We start from the raw sequence: 21671 nt of genomic DNA on the forward strand, positions 1-21671 counted from the left end.
ATATAAAGGCAATTTTTCGCTTCGTGCTACAGCTTTGTAATGTAACTTCGTATTAGAAGCACCACTTCTCCAACCTGGAAATAAACCAACTGTTTGGTTTTCTTGAGGTTAGTTGTGCAGCTGTGTGACGTCATATTCGAAACAATTCATTGCCCCCCAAACAAACATCCTAGATCCGCGCCTGGTAGCCTTGGCGTACATTTAAGTCACTGTCTCGTTTTTGTGCGTTTTTCCGGCAGTGTACATCGCATAGTGGCTTTTAGTTTTGCTGCGTACCGCCGGGTTTCACAGCAAGCCATTCTGATCCAATTAACACAGGGGTTCCCAACCTGTGGTACGTGAACCACTAGTGGTACGCGTAGGTTTTCAGGTGGAAAAATGATTGCTCTTTTGATAGATAGCATCTACTGTTTTATAGTTAAGTCCTAAGCTACAAATAGCGTTGAATAATGCTAGTTGTAAGCTAGAAATAGGTAAAAATATGATTCAATTAAATTGTTTTTCTGCTAAAGTGGTACGCGTGACAGTACAGAGCGTCCAAGTGGTACGAGATCGTAACAAGGTTGGGAACCCCTGAATTAAAACAAGACTAAAGTAACAAATTAAAAAACCTAGCTTCCAGTGACACTCGATTTTATATTTAAGGCCAAGTTATTGTGGCAGATAGAGAATACAACTCAGGGCAATTACAATATTTTTACATTTGAGGTAATTTTGATAAACTTGCGCATAAAACTTAAAATTTCTCGCGTTCCATTGGCATTTAGGATATTACGTAGCACTTGAGCCAAGGTTTGTTGAGAAACACAGAAATAACACAATCAGGATAAAAATGCTTGATTTTTAGGGACACACCTCTATAGGAGCTTGCTTGTACCCAGTGGCGTATGGCCAGAGTATTTTGCGCCCGGGGGCAAACTATAAAATTGGTGCACCCCTATCCATATTTAGTCACATTTCTATTACATTAAAATAATATACCTTACTTTATAGGCAAACAATTCAAATTTTATTAGAACATTGTATTTCAAGAATAAAAAGCCTTATTCTGGCATTTGTAAGCCTCATCTTGGCACCCCTGTACCTTGAAGCCCGGGGACATATATACCCCACCCAAAATTTACTTGATGAAAAGGGAGCCGGCTACTTTTGAAGCGGCCATTTAAACTGGCCGATTGATGTTGAGCAAAACGAATTAAAGGCGCCGAAGCAAACGCAATCAGTTTGGTGCAGAATGAGCCGTAAGCAATCACACGAGAAAAGCATTTGATCATCAGTTGAGCTAGTTGTGTTGTGTTATGGTTTAATTCTGTGATAAGTTTGCTGTTGATTAAAGCTACAAGTCTACTTCAATAAGGTATTTAAGCTTTTTGTTCTCTATTTTTAGTAATACGGGTGACTGTGCCACCGGCCCACAGACATCTGACAGCGAGAATAGTTTAAGCCCGCAAAACCAATACTCTGACATGTATGATTTTGCCACCCACTTCAATGACACATTTCCAACAATAGTTTATTAGTCAAGGTTTTTATATGCATGCGTTTTCGTTCTATGGCTCAAATGTTGTAGTTATGTAGGTTTTTATCTGCAAATGTTGTCGTTCTATTGCCTGACAAATCTCGTGGCAGTTGTTTAGTTTCAAGTTTTATTTTTCTACAATACACGCTTTATACAATACACACGCAAAATAGAAAAGTAAATAACGTTACCGGGTTTTGGGAAGGATCAGCCTTGAACCTCAAGTGGTTATACAAAGAAACCGACCCTTTCTATTTTAGCATTATATGAGTTTGAATTGGCGAAGAAAAAAAGTTGCGAGAAAATAATCAAATAAACACAATTGCGACTTTTAACAAGTATAAGGCAAGTTTGTTTTATGCTAAGACAAAATGAGGATTTCTGTGTGAGTTTTTTGCAGTTATTTGTGGCAAGAATGACATTGTAGACAGTGTGCTTTTCAAGTTTTTTTTGTTATTTTACATTTAACCCACATAATTAGTTCACAAGTGACCAGTAGCAAAGGTAAAGAGGCGTAAGTTTAAAGTGGACTGTAGTTAAAAGGGAGGATGACAAAGACGGGCAACATAAAATTATGTAGCTTCACTTCAGCCTAACACATTTCGCAATTTCAATACGAGAAAATATTTTAAAACGACCAGCGTATTCAGGTTAGGCATCCATCAATCAACCACGATTTATTAAAAATCTAACACATTTAATCTTTGTGAATCGTAATAATAAAATCAAGAACGACAATAAAATTAATAATATTTAGCCAAAACGATCATGAAAAAGTGTGACAACACAACATTTTTTTTACTAGACAGTGGTAAACAACTAGTTAAAATTCGTGATTTTTATGCACGTTTGTCCAAAAGTTGGCGACATGTTAAATAATTGCCAAGGCACTTTAATTCAGACAGGAATACTATAAATAAGCTCCAAGAGAGCTAAAGAGGTTGGCACAGCGCGTAATAAAATTGTATTAACAACAAAAACATTAAACGAATATAACGTTGATTAAATGTGTGGAGTATTGTAGCTGTATTTGGTTTCATCATTTTACCACAATAAGTCAACTATTTCTATCACAATATGAAAGTATTGGTTGCAAACCGGTTTATTCAGTTGTTGTTTAGAGACTTACGACATCATTTGGATCATTTAAAAACAAATTAACTGGTTCTATAGAAAAGACAATGTTGTTAATCGCTCTCTTGTATTAAACAAAATATTGCAAAAACTATTGGATGAGAAAGAACTCAATTGCAATACATCTGAAATAAAGTTATAGTTGTTCAAATAATTTTGCCAAATCCGCAACGGACCTCCGACCTCCCTTTGTTGACCCCTGAGCTGACCCCTGGGGTGATCTTTGCGTTGACCCCTGAGATGACCTTTGCGTTGACCCCTGAGTTGATCTTTGTGTTGACCCCTGAGGTGATCTTTGCGTTGACCCCGGAGGTGACCTTTGCGTTGACCCCTGAGTTGACCTATGCGTTGACCCCTGGGGTGACCTTTGCGTTGACCCCTGAGTTGACCTTTGTGTTGAACTCTCTGTTGATACCTGTTAAAGTAAAGAAACGCACTAATTTAGCAAAACAAACCCCAAGTTATTTTGATATTATTTACATACGCGACTAGGGTTTCTTGTATTCACACAACATTGGTATGACCAGTAAGAAGCATGTATTGGTACTTTAACGTTGAAATGTTCTTACATGATCTGTCCCATCTTCCAAATCTTGTTCAGTGGATGTTTCTTGGCTTTGACTTGCTTCTGGTTCCGCTTGCTTGTCTTGATATAACTGTGGAGACAGATTTTTAAGACGCGATTATGTAACGATTCTATGTTGTGTTTAAGTGCTTGATCAAACTACCTAAGAGTTACTCTTGGCGACAAAAATGCAGTACATGGGTATGCGCAAAAATTTAGAGATTACCTCGGTACATTGAGTACTTGTATTGTTTGTTTGGTCGGTTATTTATAAAAGTAAAACTTACTATAGCGGATATACGCGTATCTGTGTAACAACATTAGGCGTCACTCAGACTAAAAAAACGTTATCACATTTAAAATTAAAACATGCGCTTATCTGACACGCAATTGAAACTATTTAAAAATACATGAAATGTCATTATACAAGTAAAGTCATATTAACCGATTACTGGTGGATTCGTTATTGCGCAACTCGCTCTACTCGTTACTCGCCCGAGTCAAGCCAAGCTGTTTCGTTCTGAACCCGAAGCTTTGTGTTTAGCTTTTCCTGCTTTTAGTTCTGCTTCTTAGTTCAGTCGGGCCTTGACAGATTCAAGCAAACTTGATCTCAGCGAGAAACAAGCGAATGCATTCGATCGCAAAAAGGTCAGACCTCCAAGCGCCTTACTTCACAACTTATTCGCGTGAACGCCACTAACTACCATCAAGCTGGAAATGGGTATTTTGCAAACATCCTCATATTTTTTCATCTAAACTTGTACATTCGATGCAACGGGAGCATCATGACGTCACACGTCTAAACACTGACGTCACTAGTGTTGCAACGTTGTCCCGGCAACATATTCCCAAATTCTGAGTGCCTACCTTGCGCAGAGAATCCACATCAGCTTCATCGATACCGCATCCTTCTAACTTCAGCTCTTGCACATTGTGGGCACAAGTTCGGAGGAAAGCGAGTCCTTGCGATCCCAAGTAGTTGCGGTTCAGGTTCAACTTCCTCATCTACATAAGCACAACATAATGTAAGATACAAGCAGTTGTTAGGCTGCATACAGGTTCTAGCAAATTAAACAAAATTTTTCATTAAATCCACAATTTGCGTAAAGTTAACATGCGTCTAAAATAAACCAGGCACCAGATCATTACTTCCGTGTACGCGTTTTCGAAAAGACACCAGTTTAATTATTTCTACATAAGTTTTACAAAAGCACACAATTAAAATGCAGAAGGAACCCGGCCTATGTATTTTAACGTAAACCCTTCCGCTTAAATTTATTCGTATTTCTTATCCATTCATTTGGCGATAGACGAAAGCTATAAGAATTAAACTGGCATTAAATAAAAATTGCACATCTAATAACAATAAATATTCGCGATTCGAACTAATGACCTCGGCCATACCGGGACAGTCACTCAAGCAACCGAGCTATGCAAGATCAGCGATGTAGCAAATAAAAAACTCTAAATGTCGGCACCAAATTTCAGAAATATTCTTTGCGCAAAAGTAAGATCTTTTTTGGGGGGTGCAATCATTTTATCAGGAACATGTTTATCGAGCTAACAATCGTAAAAAGCTTTGGTTGGTAAATTGAATGTATAAGTAAACCCAATCAAAAATCGATGTCTAGTTAATAAAGGTCCATTGAGAAGAAGTACTATCACAATAAATATCCTAGGTCAGGTGTATTTTAGAGGCCAGTAATCAGGGGTGGATCCATGGAAGAGGGAACGTGGCCATGGATCCCCCCAAACTGTATTTTGCTAATTGTAACGAAGTGAATAGAAATACATTTCGCAATAACTGCGTATCTAAGTAATGTTTCTAGTATGTCTTAGCCCACTTGAAAACCGGTTTATTCATGGGCGCCGTGCTTTTTATTGCTTAGTCACGTTTTGGCGCTATGTTTTGTGACGTCACGATTTAAAGTAACATTGTGACATCATACCTGCAATTTTTTATGCGCCCTCAAACAAAAATCCTGCATTCGCCCTGCCAGTAATTACTTCAAAAAAAATCATCAAATTCCATTTACGGAAAATTTTTTTGAACACCTGACAGTGGTTGAGTTAGCAAATCTTATACGTAATGCTGTTGTGTTGTTTGTCCACCTCAATGTTATATTAATATTCAACACACCCTTCATTCCAACAACACACACTTACAGGTTGATCCATTCGTGATATGGCGTCAGTTAGAGGTTGCAGATCGGAACCAGCGATTTCGCAAATCACCAATTCCAGCTGGTTGATGTTGTTTACACTTGTTGCCAGGCATCTCAAACCACGTGACTCTATCTTGTTGGAACTTAGATGCAGTTTCTCCAACTGTGACAATAAAAAAGGTTAATTGGTAGATTTGCGTACCCTATAAACCCACACAACATCTACGAATATAGAACCGGTGACTTGAACCGCATTAATTCAATTATATTTGGGTGTGCTAGGATTGACCATCGCCTATAATGCACTTGATCAAGAGTAATTTTTTAAAATACTAACTGTAGAAGAGAAATTAAATTCAGAGAGCTTAACTTAAGGGAAATTAAGGTTGAAGCAGTAAACTAGTTTTAAAATATTAGAGCTATATTAATATTTCACTTTAAACAACCTATAGTGTTAAATACTCTGCCTAACTTTCGCATAACTAATTATCTAGCCTTTGTGTTGTTTTTTACAGAGCAATTCGTTTAAAATGCCAAATCGAAAAAAACTCGAAACTTGATTGGCACAGTGTAATTGTACAAGGAAGATGAGTTTAAACCAGGCCTGTACAAATTAAAATGGTGCAAGGGCCACAACAAGCAAAAACAAACAATTTCGCAGGCCGCATACTAAGGTTGTGTAATAGGTCAAGCAACAAATACGTAAAATCACAAAGACTCGCTTTCCTCCGATCAATAGGTTAGGTGACAACTCTGGGATATATATTACCTATTGGGGCAATGTTGGACAAAATAATTTTATGGGACGTTTTAGTGAACTCTAGCAAATTAAAATTATTAAATTAATTGTTATTTTTCGTTAAATCACTAAAATAAGCCAGGCCCCAGGTCATTACATCCGTGTACGAGTTTTCTAAAAATGAACAACAGGTTAATTATTTCTACCTAGGTTTTGCAAAATCACAGAAATAAAATGCAGAAAGAACCCGGCGTTCGTATTTTAACGTAAACCCTCGCCTAAATTTATTCGTGTTTCTTATCCATTCACTTGGCGATAGACTGAAGCTATACGAATTAAACTGGCATTAAATGGAAATTGAAATCTATTAACAATAACATTGCGGTCTAACTTTAAAAAGTTATTGTATCAATTTCGGGCAAACAATTTGAATTGCTGTCTAAGTAGGATGCACTGAATATCTCCATTACCTAGGCCTACAGTTTGAAATAACAACCACCGCTTGATGTTACTTATTGAGAATGTCTAAACGTATTCGGTTGGTCTTGCAAGGATGTCCGTGCAAGCAAGGCAAGTAAAAATTACCTGCGGTGAGATTCGAACTAATGACCACGTCCATACCAGAACAGTCACTCAAGCAACTGAGCTGGGCAAGATCAGCGCTAAAGGAAATGCCAAAAAATCACTAAATGTCGCTCCAGAATTGCGGAAATATAAAAGTATGAGGGAACGTAGGCGCTTTCAGGGTGCAATTACTTCAACAGGAAAATGTTTAAAAAAACTAGTAATTGTAATTCAAGTGTTAGTTCGTAATTAATTCTCATAAGTAAACACAAACAAAAAGGATGTCCAGTTAATAATGGTCTATTGAGAAGAAATGCTATCAGAATAAATGTACCCAGGCCAGGGCCAGAGGGGCCAGTAATCAGGGTTAGAGGCCAGTAATCAGGGATGGATCCATGGGACAGGGCACGTGGCCATGGTTCCCATTAACCATATTTATTCCTAATGTAACTAAGTGAATGCAAATGTATTTCGGAATACCCGCGTATCAAAGCTATGTTTCTAGTATGTCTTAGCTCACTTGAAAACCGGTTTATACATGGGGGCCGTGCGTCTTATCGCACCCTTGAATATTAAAGTTTAGGAAACTTAAACTTTACGAAGGCATTTTTTCACTCTACACGCGAGTGTTTTTCCGTCTTGATAAAATAAAAAATAGTCACGTTTTGACGTAACGCTATGTCCGTTACTTGTGACGTCACGATTTGACGTACCATTGTGACATCATACCTGCAATTTTTTCATGCGCCCTTATGCAAAAATCCGCATTCCCCCTGCCAGTAATTACTTAGTAATGGTGACATAAAAAATACGTTTACCAAAAATCTTTCGTTCGCCAGACAGTGGTTCAGCTACCAAAGTTTACAAAAAACAATGCTGTTGCCTGGTTTATCCACTTCAATGTCATTCCAATATTCAACACACCCTTCATTTCAACAACACACACTTACACGTCGATCCATTCGTGATATGGCGTCAGTTAGAGGTTGCAGATCGGAACCAGAGATTTCGCAATACGTTAATTGCAGCTGGTTGATGTTGTGTACACTTGTTGCCAGGCAACTCAAACCACCTAAATCCAGCTTGCTTCCATACAGTCCCAACAATTTCATCTACAATGACAAGAAGTTCCAATTGTTACGTATCTCCCCTCTATTAGCTTCCATAACACCGAAGGTGTCGTCTGCTAATCCTGGACCATAAGTGCCTGCAATAGGGAGCATTTGCCCCCCCCAACATCGGGAATAGTATGGGATAAACAAGAAACTGTTGTGTCTGTAACGCAAAATTATTTTTTTGCCAGGTATAATACGTTGCTATGCCCTTCCCCCAACAAACTGTATATTTTGATCAAGTAAATGGAATTTTTTTTAGCGTTCCGCGCGAATCTAATTATGTTTCTAGGTTTAGCCCACTTTGATCAAATTGCGTCGTGCGTCCCATCGCACACCCCAAAATATAAGTTTGGGCAACTTAAACAATATAAAGACGTTTTTTTATAAAGGCGTTTTTGGTCATACCCTTATGCCTTGCTTCCCCCTACGAAAAACTCATTTTGAATTACATATCAGTGAGACAATTTGAAAAAACTAAAGTATATACTGTTGGTGGCGCGAATCGCGAAAAAATGAGTTTATCAAGCTGATTTTAACAATTGTGTTGTGAGGGCATTGACTCCACAGCAGTAACAAGGCTCCGTAGAAACCACGTAACAATGTCGCCTGCAGCGCAAAAATTAACCATTGCGTTAATCGTGTTTCAAAAGGTGTGACGACACACAATACAAAAAACAATATGGAGTATAGTTGGAGTCTCCCTGTTGCTAAGGTGTTGTTATATTAAAATATGAACAAATATTGTTGGATAGGGTGATAACATTTATCGTTTATCTGCAACTCAGCCAAACTGTATTTGAATAGGGCCGTTATCGTTCGATAATATGTGTATTTCAGAAAATAAATATGTGTTAGACAGAAATCATGCAGTGGTAGGCTAATCACAGGGAATTTTTGTCAAAGCTAAAACTGTAGATAATTTGCAGAAAATATGCAGTTTTTGATTAAAGTTGGCAAAAAAGAGAGTCGGTAACTAAACATAATCCAAATCGTTCGTAAAAAGTAGCAATCAGTCCAAAATTCGAGAAAGTTTTCAAAACCATGAATTATTTCTTCAGTTACTTAACTACACACGTGTAATCAAAGTATTCTTTCGAATAACAAAATCTGCCTGAATCCGAATGGTGAAAACAAACGATTCTGGTTGCACATCAATGATAAAGTTCTATACTTAGTTTATTCTCTACACACGTGTAATCTTAATGTAAATAAAAGGACATCTTAAAAACAGAATAAACACGAACCGAAACCACTAAAATCACTACAAATAGTGAAATATTGCAGTAGCGCTCGCGCCCCCTAATAATTGCTTGGCGCCGGGTTAGGAACCACTGGTCTACCCCATTGTTTGTGTTAAATTAGAACATCTGGAGCATTATGGAATAAACAAGAAACTGCTGTGTCTATGACGCAAAATTATTTTCCTAGGTAGAATAGTAATTTGCTAGAAATTTGCATTATTGTCGTAATACTGAAGTACCGAAATAAGTCAACATTTGCCTGAAAAACATGCCACTACCGAATGTGTTTAATGAATATAGCATTGTCTGTGTGAAAGCAAAAGCCGCTGTCGAAACTGAATTTTTCTTATTTGTCGTGTTACAAACATTTGCACAAAATATCCAGATATTGGTGCAAATAAGCCTAATTGTGAATACTGAACGCGCAAAATGGTGTGTATCCCAATAAACAATCAGTTTTTGGACGTTTGTGGTTTACATATTGCTTGCAATTAATTGTCTGCTTGCCACGGGTTTCAAACCCTCTTTGGCTGACATTTTTGAGTGTTTGTTTGCAGACCGTTTTAAACATCTATGAATATGCACAAGGCTGTTAGAACAGTTTGAATTATTAACGAAACAAAACCAGAGAGGCTAATTTTTTGCAAACAAGTGCCGACTTTATGCTTCAAAGACGCTTTTTAAGTGAAACACAAACGTCCAGTTATGCAACTTTTTATAAAAGTATGTAATTGGTAAGTTGTATGGAAGCGTGTATCATGTGCGTAATGATGTTTTAAAATTGAAGCTAAAGGCCTCGGTTTGTTTAATATCCCCTCCCTTAATTTATTCCCCTAATTTATTCCCATGCATGTGCGGTTAATGCTAACTTATTTACTCATAACCACTAACACAAACATACAGGATGATTTCTGCATGAGATGGCGTCAGTTAGAGCTTGCAGATTTGACCCAGCAGTGTCGCAGTGCAACCTCAGCTTGTTGATGTTGCTTGCACTTGGTGCCAGGCAACTCAAACCACGTGACCCCAACTTGTTCACGGATAATTCTTCCATCTACACAAAATATAGTTTGGTTTGTTAACGAAAGTTTTAAACTTACTGATAAAACTTATTTAAACTTCTAAATACGGACAGAGGTCAAATTGATTGTAAACCGGAAAACGTCGTAAATGTTAATTTTAGATTCTACTCGATAAATATTTGCGCGACCAATTGCTATAAAGAAATAAACACATCAAACGTACACGACACGCGATTCATCGGTAATAATAGTAATCAGAGTAAATTTACCGAATAAGTAATATTCAGAGTAAATTTACCGAAAAAATATATAATTCAGTTGATTAATTCTACAAAAATTGATTTTCTAGATTTTTAAAACGTGTTTAAATATCGAGTATTATGTAACGCAGAAGTTCCCAACGTGGGCAGTATCGCCCCCTTGTGGCATTTTGGGTCTTTTCATGATTTGGGGGGCGCTGAACGCATTTAAATGACAAAACCATGTAAGTGTCAGCTGTTTTACGTTTAAGTTAACTTATAGGTGTTTCTCTGCGTGCGATTGCTTCAGTAAGAACTTTAAAATCAGACGAATCACTCGTCTTGTAACGTTTTATTCAAACTGTATTAATTTATTCGTTTGAAAAATGATGCCATACTTATGCGCTTAAAACAACATAAAAAATATTCCTAGTCAGTTATACATATAGATTTGTTAAAGCGTGATTTGCAAACGGTTTAACTGTGGTTTATTAAACCTGACATTCGCTTGCTTTCCGCTTGTTTTGTGCAATCTTTGCTTTAGTATTTGAACATTCACGTTAAAACGTTTCCAGTTAGTATCATCAACGAAATATTAAAATCTGGATAGTGAATTAAAAAACTTCTCTATAGTTAAAAAAAAAATTCCAAAAGTGGTTGGAAGCGTTTAACACTTTGAAGGGGTCGGGGATTGCGGAGTAGAACATCTCAAACACTAATGTGCATTAACAGGCACTTGACCCAGCTACCCATGCTTAGTGGGACTTTCCCCTGTGCAATGTTTGACCCACGGGGATGCCCCTTATCAGTTTCACGCGTCCCCGTTGCATCCAGGGACTTCCCCTATCCGGTTTATTGTCGATAGTGTGGTTGGAGAATCGCGCCCGCCCCATCGCAATAATGACCATTATGACATAAACATGTCAATTGTTGCACGTAAGTTAACTTACAGGTATTTCTCTGCGTGCGATTGCTTCAGTAAGAACCTCGAAACCGGACAGATCGCTCGTATTGTACAACACAAGGCGGTTTATCTTATGGACGCAGGTGGACAAGGCAACGAAGTCACGTGATCCAGTTGTTGTCACACTTACTTTATCCATCTACAAAATAACAACAAGATATGTTGGTGGGTGCGCTGTCCCAGATAGATGACGTTCTCAAACTTATGCGCCGATAAGTTTGCCTCGCCCGCCATTGTTGGCTACCTTTAGTCAATGACGTGCTTTAAAAAGTGTAAGCAAAGTCGCTGCAGAAAAAAATGCGGGTCAATATGACGTTTTATTGTAAACTGTAATTAATTTAGTCATTTGTAGAACTAAAATATTATATATATATGCAATTAGAAACAATTTCACTAAAATTCCGAGTTACTCGGCTGTAGAGTACGCACATTGTTAAGGCGTGAGATGCGAACAGTTTTAAACTCAAACTGTAGTTATTGCTCCTAAAAATGCGCTTGTTTGAACTTTGTTTTGTTTAAAACTTTGCTTTTGTATTTGTAAATTAATTATCTCCTCATTAAACACGAAACTTGCGTTCAAACGTTTCCAGTTAGTATTATCAACGAAATATTAAAATCTGGATGGTGACTACGAACATCCCAAACACTACCCATGCTTGGTGGGACTTTCCCCTGTGCAATGGTTGACCCACGGGGATGCCCCTTATCAGTTTCACGCGTCCCCGTTCCACCCAGGGACTTCCCATATCCGCTCGATTGTCGATAGTGTGGTTGGATAATCGCGCCCGCCTCATCGCAATAATGACCATTGTGACATAAACATGCCAATTGTTGTACGTAAGTTGACTTACAGGTGTTTCTCTGCGTGCGATTGCTTCAGTAAGAACCTCGAAACCGGACAGATCGCTCGTAGTGTACAACTGCAGGCTGTTTATCTTATGGACGCAGGTGGACAATGCAGTGATGTCACGTGTTCCTGTTGTCGTCACACTTACTTCATCCATCTACAAAATAACAACAAGATATGTTGGAATGGGCGCTTTCCCAGATAGGTGAGGTTCTCAAACTTATGCGCCGATCAGTTTGCCTCGCCCGCCATTGTTGGCTACCTTTAGTCAATGACGTGGTTTAAAAAGTGTAAGCAAAGTCGCTGCAGAAAAAATGCGGGTCAATATGACGTTTTATTGTAAACTGTAATTAATTTAGTCATTTGTAGAGCTAAAATGTTATATATATATATGCACTTAGAAACAATTTCACTAAAATTCCGAGTTACTCGGCTGTGGAGTACGCACATTGTTAAGGCGTGAGATACGAACAGTTTTAAACTCAAACTGTAGTTATTGATCCTAAAATTCGCTTGCTTGAACTTTGTTTTATTTAAAACTTTGCTTTTGTGTTTGTAAATTAATTATCTTCTCATTAAACACGAAACTTGCGTTTAAACGTTTCCAGTTAGTATCATCAACGAAATATTAAAATCTGGATGGTGACTACTAACATCCCAAACACTACCCATGCTTGGTGGGGCTTTCCCCTGTGCAATGGTTGACCCACGGGGATGCCCCTTATCTATTTCACACGTCCCCGTTTCACCAATGGAACTTCCCCTATCCGCTTGACTGTCGATAGTGTGATTGGATAATCGCGCCCGCCTCATCGCAATAATGACCATTATGACATAACCATGCCAATTGTTGCACGTAAGTTAACTTACAGGTGTTTCTCTGCGTGCGATTGCTGCAGTAAGAACCTCGAAACCGGACAGATCGCTCGTATTGTACAACACAAGGCGGTTTATCTTATGGACGCAGGTGGACAAGGCAGTGAAGTCACGTGATCCAGTTGTCGTCACATATACTTCATCCATCTACAAAATAACAACAAGATATGTTGGTGGGAGCGCTGTCCCAGATAGATAAGGTTCTCAAACTTATGCGCCGATCAGTTTGCTCGTCCGCCATTGTTGGCTACCTTTAGTCAATGACGTGGTTTAAAAAGTGTAAGCAAAGTCGCTGAAGGAAAAATGCGGGTTAATATGACGTTTTATTGTAAACTGTAATTAATTGAGTCGTTCCTAAAGTTGAAATGCCATAATATTTATGCGCCTAAAACAATTTTACTAAAATTCCTATTAACTCAGCTATAGAGTACGCACATTGTTAAGGCATGAGATGCGAACAGTTTTAAACTCAAACTGTAGTTATTGCTCCTAAAAATGCGCTTGTTTGAACTTTGTTTTATTTAAAACTTCTTTTTTTATTTGTAAATTAATTATCTCCTCATTAAACACGAAACTTGCGTTAAAACGTTTCGAGTTAGTATCATCAACGAAATAATAATATCTGGATACTGAATTAAAAAACTTTAATACTTGCTGGAGGTGGAAGCGTTTAACGCTGTAGGGAAGACAGTGACTACGAAGAGTTTGGGGAGTGCGGAGTATAACATCCCAAATCTAATGTCCAATAACAAACTGAAAAACGTAATTTGTCGCGCCAATTAAGAGGGTTATATCAGAAAATAAAACAGAAAAATAGTAGTGTATAAAATAAAAAAAATAAAAAAAATGCGTTTTGCATTTTTAGCTAAATAGACTCAATTAAAGTCGCGCATGTTATTACGCAACAAAGTTGAACAAACCGCGTTGGTAATTTGTTCTAATTTCACCGGTTTAATCTCAGAGGCGAGCAATGACGGTCTGTTTTTCGGCATAACAACGCTATTTTAACATCGTAACATCAGACCATGAATATTTTTTGCCGACTATACAGCAATATGTGTGCCATCAATTCTCGGTGAACAACAGGAAATCAAACCGTTGCGAAAAAAACAAGTTGTCCACTAATGTCAAAAAACTCGGGGACACTCTACTGTCACCATGCGGTGTTAGAAGTTTAAAGTACCTTTAAGAGCAGGGGTCGGCAACCTCGCCAATGTAATTTATCCGGCCCTCCACCTCTTTTACAAACTTGGCAAAAGGCCGTTGTCGAAATTTGTTGTCTATTTTAACTACATAAATGTAAAAATAATGCGCTCTTTTTCTTCGCATTTTTTCGGCCAAAATGCGAAGTACATAAACTAGTAGTACTATCAACAATGGACGTTACGCTATCTTAGTATGCCTGATTGTATTTTATGGTGCTGCACACTATAGTTCTTGTGTGGTTTAAATATAAAAATAAACTATATCGACATTTTAACGGTTCCATTTAAATTACATCATATCCTATTCAAATTAAATCATAGATTAACGATTAAATTTTCCGCATATCTTTTTTTTCACTTTTATTGTTGGTTATGATTAGACTATGTTTATCGGTGGCAGCACACTTGATGAACCTCACGTCCTTTCGCTACCCCCGGGGAACATCAAATATTTGCACAATAGCTTTTCTTCGCGCTTGGCGCAAACGCTTTACCGTCCTTTTTTCAAATCTAATATATAAAATGGAAAAGTTTGTGGGTCAGCATGTTCGCGTTTTAGGGAAAGAGACAGAGAAACGTATGGCTCCTATTGCTCCTCTTAAGCGAGTCGCCGAGCAAGTCGGTAAAATAGAAAGAAACTCGTGTGCTCCCAGACAGAAAAAAATTTGTTTCTTTCTATGAGAGAAAGTCTCGCATCTCAAGCGAACGCCGTCGCGAACCGGTCACGGGTGAGCAATTTTTATACCATTTCAAAAACATCACACAACATTCGTTGCATGTTAACTTGAAAGAGCGGGCATGCGACTTGCAGAACCTTATGGTGAAACGGGTTAAACCTTTTCACACATTTATAAAGCAATAACCTGCGTGAAGTACATTGCCTTGGTAAAAATAAAGTTTCATGTGGAAAAGTTTATATCGCGTTTATTGTAGCGGTTTGAACTTTAAGCAAATTTACTTTTCAAAGAGGATTTTCTTTCGTTTGACGCAGTATGGGTTTTACGTATTTGCTTGAATTTCGCCAATTTGAATAATTGCTGCTACTACTTTTTAAGCGATTTTCCATCGATATATGTCACGGGTTTTCGTTAGGTAAAATATGCGAGTCGTGTTTAGTAGCTCCATTTAAAAAAACACACAACGTTGCAATTTGTTTGTTGTAAATACCGCAATTATTTTGTAATTATCGGCTATAATATACGGCTTCAGCCAGCTTATACAATGTTGGTAACACGTGAATTTGTGATTTTTTGTGACCTATTTCAGACACAAAACTGCTTTTTAGGTTATGCGTTAATTTTTCATTTTTACACTGTTTAAACCACATGAACAATTTATTGGAAATTTACGGCAACAAAGCATTAGATCTTTAAAGCCACGCAGATATGTCACAAAGTTAAACACGCCATTCCGCTTTCACATTAATTCCGCTTTTACACAGTCTGTGGGGTGTTACTCTGATTGTGGGGAAGCATTAGGTTAACCGATTTTAGACACACGATATGACCTACTAATTAAAGTTCTATTTAGTGACACTCAGTGCAAACGTTTATAGCTTTTTGCAGTTTGTTTAACCACGTAAAAGTCTAATTTCATAGGTTTTCGTTAAGAAATATATGCGAGACGTGTTTAGCCAAGTTTGTGTGTTTACAGGGACGCCGGAGCGATTGCAGGGCAAGGGTGGCGACTTTTTTGGTAAGGGAAACATAGACCGCAAGCGAGCGTAGCGAGCCGAAATATTGGGGGATTCGGGGGTATTCCCCCGGCAAAATTTTTGCAGCCACGCCCTCTAGATTGGCTTAAAATGGTACCAAAAATGTTTTAACAAATGTCAAGGATGTCATTTTACAAATTTTTTTGCATTATTCCGTAGCTCAATCCCTAGACCCTTTATGATTTCCGTCGCATAATATTTAACGTTGTGAAAGCAATATATCACTTTTTATGAAAAGGGCACTTTTGCCCCCCTCTTGCCCCACTTGGCAAAGTGCAGGAGGGGCGCTAAAGTATAAGAGCCAAAGTATGATGGATTGTTACATTTTGTTTAACCAGATTAAATACAGGTATCGACTTCGTACATTATGATGGTTATTGTAGGTGTAATTATTTTTTAACCATTAGGATTAATTGATAAATATTCTATTTAACCTGGGCAACGCCGGGCATTTCGTCTAGTGTTAGATCAAAGCTGATTTTCAACTAAAAAAAAACTAGGTCGCCACTGATTAACAGTTATTATAATAAAACGCTCAAAACTCAACATTTTACTAAAATTTTAAGTTTATATTTATTACGGCTCGCCGAGCCCTTTTTAAATTTGGGTCAGGTCCGCGACTAGAAAAGGTTACCGACTCCTGCTTCAGAAAGTTAAATGTTGTGTGGCTTCAAAACGGTGCAGGGTTCGTTTAGCGTTTACCAGTGCTTTGTTGCATTTATTTGAAAATAGTGTATAAAAATTAAAACTTAAAACAACAGTAAAACTTCACAAACCTTGTGTTTGGTTCTCGCCATAGTCTCCATCAACATTTCTAAACCGTTGCCGGTAAATGTGACTGGGAAGTAAGTTTCCCCGATGCTGATGACCAGCTCCCTTTGTGTTGCTCGAAGCACGTGACAGAGACTTGACACTTCACTGGGAAGGATCGTTACACCCTTTATACGAAGCTCTCCAGGGAGAGAAAAAGCCACTTTCGCAGTGATTTCTTCATCGTTTGAATCCTGCGCCAAACTACAAAGCCTAAACAATTTGGAGTTAAAGCTTTCGCTATCGTTTGATGAAAGTTGAGATCCAAGCGAATCAATCAAGCCTTTCAGCAAACGTTTCTTGCTAGCAACATCGGTGGAAGAGATTTTAAAAATAGGCTTTAGCTTACGGTGGACTCCCGTGTTTAGCAACCCGAAAAGAAACCGAAAAACCATTTCCCACGTATTACTTTCCATGCTTTGTAGCAGCCCATAAAATGTGGACAGGTCTGTATCGAACAACAGCTTGAGTGATGCGAAAAATTCTTGCCATAGAAGATGAATAAAGAAGAATACTTTATCCCCTTCCAGTATACGAAGGTTGAGGTCGCTGGAGAAAACTTGCATGTTGAGAAAGTCCTCCATTCCTTCAGCATCAAGTCCGACTTCATCAAAGTCTTCTTCGTCGAATGTGATCTTCTCATCGAGCATTCCGTGTAAAGCCAGGTCTGAAAGTTTGCGCAAAATTATTGGGTGTTCCTTAAACTTAATGGAGTGAATGCAATCGGACACAAAAGCCGCAAACACATCTGTGAGAGTAAAAGTGCCATCTTTAGTCCCATGCTTTATGATGTAAGGTGCGACGGTTTTGGCAAATATAGGAAGAAAGCACAAAGCCTTTGCATGTGGGTTTTGATCAAGTGACTTGGTGACCTTCTCATAATCTTCTTGCTTCGGGCAAATTTGTCGGAAATACAAATCTTGAGAGCTTTCGTTGAAGCCGATTACCTTGACTACAAAGTGGGGCTTGCAGCTTGGGTGTAGCTTGAGAAAAGCTCCCGGTCGTGAAGTAAGCAGCTTGTGAGCATTGGGAAGAATGTCCCCTCGTAGAAGGTTTTGTAGAATGACAACCGGCGTTGCGCGATCGTACAATCCGATCACTGGAGCATCCAGGTCAAGATCTTTGAACCTAGGTTCGTCCAAACCATCCAGGAAGATAAACAGCTTGTTGGATTTGGAAAGTCTTTCCAGTATTTGATCATCCATTTCCTTTGTGTGTTTCAAGTTTGGGTTGGATGACAGCAATTCCAAAACGCCCATTTCTTTGTTCAGATCTAAAGTCTTTAGGTATTTAAAAAGCCAATATCCCTTTTCATCTGCAGGTAATTTACCTGCAAGCTCCGTTAGTGTCTGTATAATAGCAGTAGTTTTTCCAATTCCAGCTATTCCAGTCATACCGACCACATTGCCATGCCTCTCCACGTAATCGTCATTTGCTGCTTTATTTCTAAATTTCTTACTTTTGGCTTCATCGATTGCTTCTTGTTTTGCAGCAGTAAATAGTTGGTTGAGTTGAAGCATGGTTGAGTTGACCTGTTTTTCTCTGAGTTGCTTCAGTCCTTTTAAACCAAACTCCTCCAATGGTGCTTGCGAATCCCGAATGATGTCAAGAGGAACTGGGTTGCTTGGTAGAGTTCCGATGACCTTTTCAGCTGCTTCCTGGGACTTTTCTTGCCATGATGTTGCTGAAAAAAACTATTCTTTGAAGATGAACGCTAACCAGGCAGGAATAAAACGAATATATAACATTTTGTTTTATGACGTGAGTTAACTAGCACATATGAATGTATAACTTTCTTGGTAGAATATGTAGCGTAACATTTTGCTCTGCACGCTTAGCTTATCCCAGCCACCGAACAGTTAGTAAATGGTTAACGCCTAGTGTTTAATTTACTTCAACTCGAATCGCGAGCAAACGATAAGCTAGAAATGCCTTCTGTAAGCGTAGGCTGGCTTTGCTCAGTTATTAGTAAGCGCGTTTTTTTATTTCCAAAATTAATGTGTGTTATTTTGTCAGCAACTGATTTTGCTTTAGGGCCTATACAAAGTTACCTACACTGTTTTATTTATTGTATAATCGCTAATCACTTTTGATGTATCTCCAACTTAAGAACTCTTTAACAAGCAAAAGGCTTATACTCGGATTAGCAATATCGGAAATCTTTCTAACAAACGATATTAACATCATTATGGGGTTAATTGAACGCCGTCGCATTACAATTTAAATGAAACGAGGGAATACCCCTCCCCCATGACTTACTTTTTGCCGTTAATTATAGGTAAATGCAAAAACCCTTAAAATGACACTAATCGGTTAAAAAACACTTATTTTGTCGGAAAAAAGATTAAAACGGGGATGCCATTATATTGTTTGAAATGGGGATGCCACTATATTGTTTAAAATGGGGATGCCACTATATTGTTTAAGATGGGGATACTATTATATTGTTTAAAATGGGGATACTATTATATTGTTTAAAATGGGGATACTATTATATTGTTTAAAATTGGGATTTTTTTTTTAATTTTTGTATTCCAAACAACGCAACCATTGCTGTCCAGCTGCTAAGGCGATTTAAAGCTACATGCGAATCATAATTTTAGGCCTAATTACTAGTATATGATGATTGTGTTTTATCAGTTTGTATTCATGATAAGTCATAAAGGTATTGCCGACTGACGTCAATTCGTACGCACGGTGAAATATAACCTGGCTAAACACACTGCTTTAATCTAGACGCTTTCAAACTTTAAGAAAGGCCGATCAAAACCAAATGTGTTTGAAGTTCAACACAAGCAACTTGAAATACAGTCGCGTTTAAGCGGTTGGGTTAATTACACGCAAAGATGTCACTATGTGGTTACGCTGCTCTATTGTAGCCGCTTTTAATGTCAACAAAATCTATCAAAATAAATATTTTTCAATTCCATAATGATAACTCGCAAAAACAGTCGCGTTTAAGGGGTTGGGCTCAATGCACGCAGAGAAATCACTACTGTGGTGCAGGGCTGCGGAGTCGGTTAAAAATAACCCGAGTCCGACTCCGGCCAATAAAGTAAACCCGAGTCCGTTTAAGCGTGAGATTTCGTCCCGAGTCCAGCCCTGACTCTACAGCCTTTATTTCACCCATTACGTAATTAAATATGCTGGTTCTTCTGCAACCACTTATAGGGGTTCATATACTTCATCCACTCACAACACATGGTTGGAAAATATACACCATATGCTATTCAGCCTTTACGAATTACATTTGGTAACCATTTCAGTTTTGTAATATGGTACTGCGCATGCGCACGTCCGACTCGGGACTCGGGTAGTTTTACGTGGTCTTACTCGAGTCCCGAGTCCGACTCCGCAGCCCAGCTGTAGCGCAACCCACACATGGTCATTAGTTTTAAATCGAAGTTATCACCAACCGTAATTGTCAGATGAGGTCGCTGTTGAGTCGGAAGCCACTCCAGGTCCCTGCAGCTGGCCATATATATGAACGTCGCCATGGAGGTTATGTATGGGACCTTGATGACCGTAAACGTCACCAATGTTTACAGGCAGGACATTGGTTGGCTGGTTGTTTGCTGGTGGAAGCTGAGGTGCATTTTCGTCCTGTTTTATGAAAAATGTTACGTTTTTGTTCACACACTTCTTGTTGTCGATTCTTATACAAAATTGTTGTTCAAATTCCATTTGAATCAATTCGATTTCAAAGCACCAAACTGATACTGTCAAATATTGTTAAACTGAATTCTAAAACGAACATGGAGAATTACTAACTAATGGAAAAGTATTTTAAAATATTATTTGTGTAATGCATGAACCTCGAATATATTTTATTAGAATCTTGCCCTTCGCCATAGTAAGGTTTGTTACACATGGGTATATATCTGGAAGTGGCTATTTAACCGGATCGCTCTTTTACGCTTGCACCCATTAGTGATTATATGTCGATTTAAACTACTTTGGTGTCCAGGCGAATAGCCCCTTCCTTTATGTTTTATAATACAAAATAATTATCAACAACGAGTAAAATTATGTAACAATTACCATATTGGCGTTTGGTTGATTTGCTGCTTCGTTTCCGTTACGAATGTCGGCCATGTTAGATTTCAGTATTAACAGGTTTTAATAATTATAAACTTGTCTGTAAAATTTAAAAGCATTTACTTTTTCGATTAACTTTTATAATCGTTTTGAATAATTAACAACAATTCATGAAATTTAGCTGTACAAATTAATTGTTTTTAAATCGAATAAAAAATGCAAATGCGTTCTCTCAAAGCCATTACGACCGAATGGACAAACTAAAAACATGTATAACAGCCATTAGATTGGCTAAAATCATTTTGGAGCTTGTACTGCCATTCTCAAACAGCTTGTAATGTGGACAAATGTTTCGATCAATCTCATATAAGGGATTACACTTTATTATATATAATATCAAAATTCAGATCCTTTTTTCAAACAGGCCCCACACGACATTTTCTATAGTTACGTAATACAAAAACATGAAAAAGTCCGAACCACAGACTGACACCCGAAAAGTATAGAATATAGACATTCGTATGTACATGGCTTGCCAGATTGGCTTTTTTCACCGTGGTTTATGTCACAAAATTTATTCAGCTTTTGGCTTTCTTATATCATTATTATAGAGTATTGGAAAAACTAATTAAATTGCATACTTTTTTTCGAAACCTTTCCTGCCTAAATATAAAATAATAAATCGTTTTATTATGGGAAATTGTTTATAAACATTGTTTGTTTGATTTTATTCTAGTGCGCTTCAGTGTAAGCATGCCCATCAAAAAACATCAAATTATACCAATCGTTTATGGTATTTGACTCAAACCTAAACGTAATGCATAAAATGAGACCGATATGTAGTAAGATTTGGGTTATCCGATAATAGGATCGGATTTTATATCTGTTACTGGACAATAGTGCGGTACTAGTTT

The 21671-nt window shown here is 37.9% G+C and overlaps 1 protein-coding gene across 1 annotated transcript; it reads right to left on the bottom strand.

The window, feature by feature from the left end:
• Positions 1 to 3218: 3218 nt before the first annotated feature.
• On the bottom strand, positions 3219 to 20814 carry LOC146137310 (NACHT, LRR and PYD domains-containing protein 12-like). The gene is made up of 11 exons (XM_083393849.1): positions 20761 to 20814; positions 20136 to 20322; positions 18252 to 18403; positions 16686 to 18068; positions 12985 to 13137; positions 12119 to 12271; positions 11254 to 11406; positions 9944 to 10096; positions 5385 to 5546; positions 4086 to 4223; positions 3219 to 3299 (listed from the first exon to the last, which is right to left on the bottom strand). Exons 1-11 carry the CDS (start codon positions 20812 to 20814, stop codon positions 3219 to 3221), a joined length of 2769 nt encoding a protein of 922 aa, XP_083249975.1.
• Between the last annotated feature and the right edge of the window lie 857 nt (positions 20815 to 21671).

This window comes from Ascidiella aspersa, chromosome 7, assembly GCF_963924565.1.
Source record: "Ascidiella aspersa chromosome 7, kaAscAspe10.2, whole genome shotgun sequence".
Taxonomy (NCBI): domain Eukaryota; kingdom Metazoa; phylum Chordata; class Ascidiacea; order Phlebobranchia; family Ascidiidae; genus Ascidiella; species Ascidiella aspersa.